This window comes from Quercus suber, unplaced genomic scaffold (genome assembly GCF_002906115.3).
Source record: "Quercus suber isolate HL8 unplaced genomic scaffold, Cork oak 2.0 scaffold_59, whole genome shotgun sequence".
Classification (NCBI taxonomy): Eukaryota; Viridiplantae; Streptophyta; class Magnoliopsida; order Fagales; family Fagaceae; genus Quercus; species Quercus suber.
The window spans coordinates 1,032,124-1,041,309 of NW_027069524.1; the positions used below are offsets into that span (position 1 = coordinate 1,032,124).

At 34.7% G+C, this 9,186-nt stretch overlaps 1 protein-coding gene across 1 annotated transcript; it reads left to right on the forward strand.

Annotated features, from left to right (window-relative positions):
* The first annotated feature begins 1,124 nt into the window (after positions 1–1,124).
* On the forward strand, positions 1,125–6,841 carry LOC111990351 (UPF0481 protein At3g47200). Its single transcript, XM_024022131.2, has 3 exons — positions 1,125–1,163; positions 1,322–1,377; positions 5,394–6,841. Exon 3 carries the CDS (start codon positions 5,444–5,446, stop codon positions 6,719–6,721), a length of 1,278 nt encoding a protein of 425 aa, XP_023877899.1. The 5' UTR covers positions 1,125–1,163; positions 1,322–1,377; positions 5,394–5,443; the 3' UTR covers positions 6,722–6,841.
* Positions 6,842–9,186: the final 2,345 nt, after the last annotated feature.

Genomic DNA, 9,186 nt, shown 5'->3' on the forward strand with positions numbered 1-9,186 from the left:
CACAATATTTGTATAATATTTTCACAATAAATTTTAAAAGGTAGGTTATTATTAGCTAATATTAGTGAGAAAAAAATAATTTTTTTAGAAAGAGAAAAAAATAATTTTAATAGTACGTTAAAATTAAAATCTGTATTAATTTTTATCACAATATTTTTACAATAAATCTTAAATGGTAGGTTATTATTAGCTAATATTGGTGAGAAAAAAATAATTTTTTTAGAAAGAGAAAAAAATAATTTTAATAGTACATTAAAATTAAAATCAGTATCAATTATCACAATAATTTTACAATATTTTCACAATAAATCTTAAGTGGTAGGTTATTATTAGTTAATATTGATGAGAAAAAATTAATTTTTTTAGAAGGAGAAAAATTGATTTAAGTATATGAAGTAGTTGATTTAAGTATGAAATAGTTGATTTAAGTATGAAATAAACTCACATAAAAAAAAAAAGAAATAAACTCTCTTATATATACATTGTCCTTTTTGGTAATTTATCCCTTAAACTGCCACTTTTATAAGTGCTAGCCAAACACTCAGCTTTTTCAAAAAGCACTTTTTAACAGCTTTTACCAAACACTCAGCTTTTTGAAAATGCACTTTTTCATTATGCACTTTTTAAAAACTCCACTTTTTCATTATACACTTTTACAAAAAGCTGAACCAAACTCACCCTAAGTTGGATAGTTATTATTCTAGCATTACCATTTCTAGTTGAAAACGCACTTCTAATGAATCTTCTTTTTTTTAAGTGTAATTTAAATCTACGAATCAAGGAATAAAGTATGGTAGGAATAACCTTTTTATTTTTGGTGCTTTTTGCACTACATAAACACTGGCATTTGCCACGGGTAAGTCGAGTGAACTTCTCTAAAGAAATTGCTCAAGAATTATACTGTTTAATCTGAACTGATCCTTATAATTTAAGTTGGAGAGTTATTATTCTAGCATTACCATTTCTAGTTGAAAACGCACTTCTAATGAATCTTTTTTTTTTTTTTTTAGTGTAATTTAAATCTACGAATCAAGGAATAAAGTATCGTAGGAATTAACCTTTTTATTTTTGGTGCTTTTTGCCCTATAAACACTGGCATCTGCCACGGGTAAGTCAAGTGAACTTCTCTAAAGAAATTGCTCAAGAAAGAATCGCCTTGCACAGTAAGAGTTACCCTCTTATTTTCTTTTTCTATTCTGTTTCCACCATTTTTGGTTGACCAAAGTATGGGCTCTAATTATGTAGAACTTATCTGAAATACCTTCTCATTATTTGAATTCAGTTTTCATGATGGGTCTACATCAACTTCTCTTGTTTGTAGGACAATAAAGGCAGCATAAAGAGTGGTGAAGCCTGCAATAGTTGCACTCTTATCTGGTATATAATTTAATGCTAACCAATTTTGCCTTGCTTTTGAATTTTGAAAATTATACGTACTATTGCCATTATTTTTTCAAAATTTCAAAGCAATTTTCACCTTTAAAATTAAGGGAGTTAATAACCAGAATGTAATTTTTGTCATTCATATTAAGGGCAAACACAGGCCCTAGCCCCTATGCCGCTGGATCCAAGAGTTCAAAAAAACATTCTATGTGTCAGTGTTACACACCTCTCTTTTTTGTTAAACAATTTTGAGTAATTATTTTGTGGGGAACTTGCATTTAACCCACTTGTGGTTTGGCCTATTTTAACAAAGCCCACATTTGGTTTAAAACTTATCACTTAACCCACCTGAGGTGGGTAAGAGGTGCCCTCTGTTGGACACCCGTTACCCACCTCTGCCATTTTTGTTAGAAAATCCCCCTTACTATTTAAGCCGAAATTAGAACCCTAATAAAACCCCCAAAAAGAAGAATGAGCTCTCTCCCTCTCTCTCTACCTCAGAATCCCTAAAATCCCCAAACCCATTATCCCTTTCTCTTTTTATTTCGATTGCCTGACTGAGTTCAAGTTTGCTAGGTCCCTATTCATTGCCGTCATTCTCCAAGCGGTTCTGTGGCTGTGTGTTCTTTTATTTTGTCTCAATTTGTTCACGGTGATGAATTGGAACTCTTGGGTTCTTTGATAGCTAGTTTTTGGAAAGGGTGGTTGTTTCTTTGTATTTGGATTTGGATTTTTGGGGTGTATTTGATGAGATGTGGTTTTTTATTTGGGTTTATGGGTTGTAGTGCTTGGCTGGTGGTGTGGATTGGGGTTAGTGGTGGAGATTGGGTTTGTGGGTCATAGTGCTTTGCAAAGGAGCTCTTGCTGGTATTAAGAAAGTCTCTTGGTAGACAAACAATACATAAAAAATTTGAGGTGGGGTTGCTTTAGTTTCAGGTTATGTTTTGATAGATTGAAAGCTTCAAAACATCTCTTTGGTGTATTTTATTCCTAATTTTTTTTCTTTTTCTCCCTAAACAATCACAACTGAGGACACACAAACCCACACAGTTGCCGTGACTACCCAATACCCACCCAAAACATTTGTTTGCTGCCTTTTGTTCATACATTTGCAAAAGATTTTCATAGTTTCAACATCATCATCTGTAGAAGTTTCTTTATCTTTGCCCTTTTTTCATACATTTGAATTCAAAAATGGAAACCTAGAAGCACAAAAAGTCAAAACTAACTTGTGCTAGGGGATTCTTCATATTAATGGATGAATTTGCGAAATTTTGATCTTGAGATTTTTAGTATAAATGGTTTTTTTTTTTTTTTTTTGGGCTCTGGATTCAAAAGAGTAGATGGAGAAGAGAGACATAAAATATTATTGAAAATACATTTTTACCTCTGTTTTTCTAATAGAAAATGGTAAGGTGGGTTACGGATGTCTAACGGAGGATACCTCAGGTGAGTTAAGTGACACTTTTTAAACCATGGGTAGGCTTAGTTAAAACCGGCCAAACCATAGGTGGGTTAACTGCTATTATCCCTTATTTTAGTATTAGTATCCTCTCCTTAGTCCTCTCACATCAATGGTAGCTCCAGCAATTTTTTTAGGGGGTTATTAAGAAACTCAAATTTAATAAAAAGAGAATTTGAATATATCGAGTTATCGACAAAAAGAAGAAGAAGAACAAATGCAAATATATGAAGTTTTACAATTTTTTCTACAAGTTTTTATATTTTGAAATAGTTAAATGATAGTTTATTATCAGTTGTCATGATCTATTGTTAATGTGAGTAAGTCTGACAATTTTATTTTGTTAAGTTTGTATAACATTTTTAATTTTATATAATTGTCATTATCTATTTTCATTGTTTTTATAAAAATATTTTAAATAAACTAGTAAAAAAATATTTTATATACAAATAAATAAACTAGTAATATATTTTTTTTTTCAAGTAAGGGGGTTCAAATGGACCCCACCTAAAGAGTATGTAGTGTCGCACTTGTCTTACATAAAACAAGATCTATTAATCAAAATTGTGATGAGATCCACCATTTATGTGAGAAGAAAAAGAATCATGTTATTGTGCTTGGGAGTATCTAATAATTCTCAAATAGTTTCATACTTTTATCTGTCAACTTCTACTTGAAAGGAATTGGGCCTAAAACCACACTGCTGTGTTGTTTTTTGTTTCCCTTTTTTTGGGTCTGATGTGGCTGATGACGTGTCTAGGGCTGATGTGGCTTTTTGCTGACGTCATCAAATGGTATCATTGATGATGTCATATTAAGCTGATGTAGTTCTTCGGTGCGTGGATGGCATGTGAGATCTTCTTTGCGTGCTATAGATGTTTGTTTGATGCCAAGAACGAAGTTTGGCTTTGATACCATGTTAAATATGTTATTAGCAACTCGATGTGTTATACCATGTTGCATATGCTAGAGTGGATGCGGAAGGAAAAACATAGAATAGGAATATCGAGAACACGAGGGCTACGTGTTTCAACCTTGTCGGCCTACATCCACGGAGGAATCTTTAAGAGTTACATCTTTATTGTATAAGAGTGTAATATAATAACCTGTGTTACAATGAACCCTAACATGAGTATATATAAACTACTAAACTTTAGACTATTAGTACAAGTAGGACTGAACTTGGGCCTATTACATTGAGCTATTATGTCTAATATATCTCTAACACCTTCTGGCAGAGGGGACTAAGCAATTATTTGAATTGCTTTAGTTGTTGACTCATCAAATATTGCATCTAGCTTATGCTTGACCCAGTTGAGCCCATTGCTCTGAAGCAATTGGGCCACAATGATAGCTCCATCTGAATTCACCCCTTCCTTAGGCTTTGGAATGAAAGATGGATGGTCTGGTACCCAAGAATCCTCCCAAATCTTAATGGTATTTCCTCTTCCCAGTAATAGGCATGCTCCTTTTGATATGAGATGTTTTGTACCTTCCAAACTTTTCCATACTTGGAGAGGGGTTACTAGGAGTGCTATGACTAAGCCAATTATCTCTTACCTTATATTTAGCTCGAAGGAGATTGACACAATGACAATCTTTGTTGGTTAACACCCACCAAGCCAATTTGGATCAGAGGGCTTGGTTGAAGTCCCAGAAGGTCCTAAAACCAAGTCCACCTTCCTTTTGAGGCCAACAAACCGAGGACCAAGCCATTGGAGATAGGTAATGACCCCATCAGCTTTGGGCCTCCACCAAAAGCGCCTGACCGCTACATCCATTTTCTCGTATAAGCTCTTGGGAAATTGAAGAGTGGACATAGTGTAGCACGGAACTGCCTGCACTAATGCTTTGATGAGAGTAGCTCTGCCAGCCCACGATAAGTTCTTACTTTTCCAGCCTGAGAGTTTGCCATCAAGCCTCTCTTTGATTGGGATGAGGTCCTTGGTTCTGTTGTTAGTTAGAGATAGTGGCACTCCAAGGTATTTGGTATTTTGGGATAGCTTTTTAAGCCCCCAACGGCATCTGACTTGATTAAGAAATTGTGGAGACGCCCCCTTTGAAGGAAAAACCCCTGATTTATCTAAACTAATTTCTCGGCCTGACCAGCAACAATATTTTTCTAAGCACCTCTTGAGAGTGGATATTTCATCTAGCTTTGTATTGCAGAGCAATAAAACATCATCAGCATAGCACAATTTGGAGATGGGCGGAGCTGTTCTTGAGATTCTCACTCCTTTTAAGTTACCATTGTGCACTTCATTGTTTGTAAGACGCATTAACACTTCGCTCCCCAAAATAAACAGATAAGGGGACTAGCACTTCCTCTTTATCACGTAATAATTGATCCATTGATTAAATTAATGATGGGATATTGGGATCTACCATGTAAGAAGGGAGAGTATCATTTATCATGATGGGGTACCTAATAGCTTAATACTCTTATCATTGAAGTTTTGTTTTCTATTCCATTTGAAAAGAATGGGGCCTAAAATTACAGTTTTTACCATCTTTTTTTTTTTTTTTTTTTTTTTTTGAGTCATTCCAGAAGAAGCAATTTAAGGAGGCAAAAATAGGAAAGGAAGCAGAACCTAAGATATGGCTGAGAACGAAGCAGATAGTGCTGCAATTGATATAGAAGGTTTGGCACATTCCATAGAAGATTGGATGTCCCAAGATCGATTCATGTCACCTAATTGTTGCATCTTCAAAACCCCAACCATACTCCGAGATCTTAATCAAAAGGCTTATGTGCCTGGTGCATTTTCTATTGGGCCTTTCCACCATGGCCGTCCAGAGTTCGAAGACACGGAAAAAATTAAAAGTGAGTATTTGCATGGTCTTATTTCTCGATCACCCTATCCGGAAACAATATTGAGGGAATTAATCAATTCAGTCAAGAATGTGGAGAGAAAGGCCCGTGAGTGTTATGCTGGGCCAATTGTTTACAGCCCAGATGAATTTGTAAAAATTTTGGTGATTGATGGCTGCTTCATTATTGAACTATTACGCAAGATGGCTTATGTGGAGCTTAGAGAGGAGAATGACCCGATTTTCTCCATGGCTTGTATGCCTCAGTTTATATGCCATGACTTGATATTGCTAGAAAACCAAGTACCTTGGGTGGTACTGGAGCTTTTGTTCAACAAGACGCTGGATCCTACACCCAACAATGTCAACAAGCCCCTAATTGAAATGGTCAAATCATTTATTGCCAGTTTCCTTATAAAACCGCCTTCAGGTCACCCTCCTATCCAAGACATTAAGCATATCGTTGACGTGGGTAGAAAATTGTTGGTTTCATCAATTGCAGGGGAAGAGGGCCATTTAATAGGTCCAGATTGGACTCTCCTGCCTTCTGCTACAAGCCTCGTAGAGGCTGGAGTGAAAATCAAAAGGGGCGAGTCCGCAGACATCTTGGACTTAAAATATGATAATGGTGTCCTGGAAATCCCTCCATTAAAAATTGATGAGACAACAGAAACCTTATTTCGGAATATCATCAGCTTTGAACAATGCTATCCAAATTGTGAAGCTAGGTTCACTTCCTATGCTATGCTCCTAGACAACCTCATTAACACTGCCAAGGACGTGGACATACTCAGCGAGAATAAGATCATTAAGAATTGGTTGAATCCAGAAGATGCGATCCCGTTCTTCAACAAGCTGTACTACAATACTAGTGTCAAGAAAATGTATTACCAGAGCCTTTGCAAGAAAGTGAATGAATATTGCAATCGCAGGTGGCCTAGTTGGCGTACTGTGCTTGTGCGCAATTATTTCAACACTCCATGGGCTATTCTGTCAACAGCGGCAGCTGTCATCCTACTTATCCTCACCTCCGTACAAACTTGGTACGCCGTCTTTGAGAAATAAGAGTATGGAAAAGTGAACTTTCCTGTATTATTGTATGGTAGCGTATATTCGTGGGATATTTTATTTATTTTGCCTATTCCTGTTTGCTATTTAACTCTTATCAATTTTACTTTTCCTCTTTATCAATTGCAATCCAATTCATGCTAAATGCTATCCAGAAAAAAGGTAAAGTTTGACATAATAGAACTGAACACCGCTAATTTGGCTCATTTACTAATTTGCTGATTTGTTGAAAGTGGGTAGAAATACCCTTATGCCTAAAAAAAGGTTAAGACTTCAAAAAACTGTACACAAGTAAGCTAATTTAACTAAAAAAAAAAAAAAAGCAAAATCTTAGAACAGAGCCAACAGTAAACTTCTGAGCACCTTTTCATAAGCCGAGCAATAGCTCTTCCGTTGAGGCCAACATGCTGATAAGGTACCCACTTTAGGTTGTTGAAGCAACAAGTAATTGTGTGCAACCATGCATAAGCACAAATTTCTTAATTCACAATCTATTGATTAAGGAATGAGCACTATTTTGAAAAACTGAACCCTACCCAGACCAACCTTTATATGCCAAGCCTGGGCCATCATACTATCAAGGATTTTGAAGAGCTTTAAGCAAATGAATCCACATTAGGAGATTCTCTAGGTTGAAATATTTTGTATTGTGATTTTCTTTTCCTCTTCTCTTAGTAATGAATTTGGTGATATGTCAACATAAATAATGGCTTAATAATACTGCTAGTCCCTAAAGTTTAGCTCATGACCAATTTAGTCCCTAAAGTTTTAAATGATCATTTAGTCCCATAGATGATATGGCCAAACTAAAAATTGACACATCATCACTCCTTATAGACTAAAGCAAACACTTAAAGTTTGTTAGGGATCTAAATTGATCACTTTAAAATTTAGGGACTAAGATCCCTCATGAGCAAAAATTTAGGGATCTTGGACCAACAATGTATTTTGACGACAAAGTATTAATTTTTACTGAAAAGGGAGAGATATTTTTTGTTGATATTGCAGTAAACAAACCAAAATATAAATTTGTGAGAAATTAAACAATTATATATATATATATATATATTTTTATAAATAATTTATCTGTATGCAATCACAATTTGAAGCAGCGAATTTAAAACCCATATATAAATTTGTGAGAAATTAAACAATTATATATATATATATATATATTTTTATAAATAATTTATCTGTATGCAATCACAATTTGAAGCAGCGAATTTAAAACCCATGGAACAAGTATTGCACAGAATATTAATCATGACTATCTTGTCAGCAGTTTGCACCCATGCTGAAATCATATAAAAGACTTCGGATTTAAAGAACTTTGAGGGGCTTTGCTTGAAATAGGTGCATCTGAAAGATCATCAAATAATTTCAGGGCACCAGATGAGGGAATGACTTTATCTTCCAACTGTTCTTGTCTATTTTGGAATCAACTTTGCACCTATAACACAATGAGAACAAGATAGAGTTACAAAAGTTTCAAATACAAAGAAAATCGTAGTGTTTGAATGAAAAACTTGCTTTCATGTTATGGCAGATTTTCCAGCAGAACTAGGGGTTTGTTTGGGATCCGATTATTTTGCTAAAACTGAAAACTTTTTGCTGAAAGTACTGTAGATAAATGTTAAAATTAGTTGAAATAGTACAATGTGACTCATAAATAGTACCAAAAAGTGTAGTAGGGCCCATGAATAGTAGCAAAAATAAGCTGAATAATAAAATAAACTGGCTTTTTAATTTGGAGCCAAACGCACACCTAGCTAAGTGACTGCAATGATAAGGCAAGCCAAGAACTAGATATGACATGAGGATTAGTTAAACCCTCTTATAATGAAGCACATTATGTGCTTATCACTTTAAGAAGAAACGGTTTCATTGAAGTACGCTATAGTTAAGAAATGAGGGAAATGGAAGTTCATCACCTAAAACTGGGTGCAATATCTTGGAAAAACACCTGACCAAGTGATTGTTCCCCTATTTCCTTAATTATCTTCTCCATTTCTTTAATCTATGAACGAACAAAAAAGTAATAATCATCATAGAAGCTAGACAAAAAGAGAGCAGTATGATGGTGAAATTGGTAATATGAAATGTAAATTGCAAATTAAATAAACGTAATCTATTCCAATTAGTGGGGTTCAACTAATCTCAAGATTCAATCTAAGACTTCAAAAACAAAGGAACATTTAATGTAAAGAATTTTGCACACACTGCCAATTGTGATGCTTTAGCTTTAGCAAGCTTTGATCAACAAAAAAATATATTTGTAACATGGAGTTACCAAGTCGGTTCTGATATCATATGTAACGACTCAAGGAAAAATGCTAGTCATATTTACGCTATACCTCAAAATGACGAGTCACAATTAAAGTTCCTTGTAATTGTTAATAAATCCCATATCTACCCATTAAATACCCGGTGTAGGACTCATCACACAGCCACACAACACACAC

Bases quoted from the DNA above. Each gene is read 5' to 3' on its own strand.
- LOC111990351 (XM_024022131.2), top strand. From the start codon at position 5,444: ATGGCTGAGAACGAAGCAGATAGTGCTGCAATTGATATAGAAGGTTTG.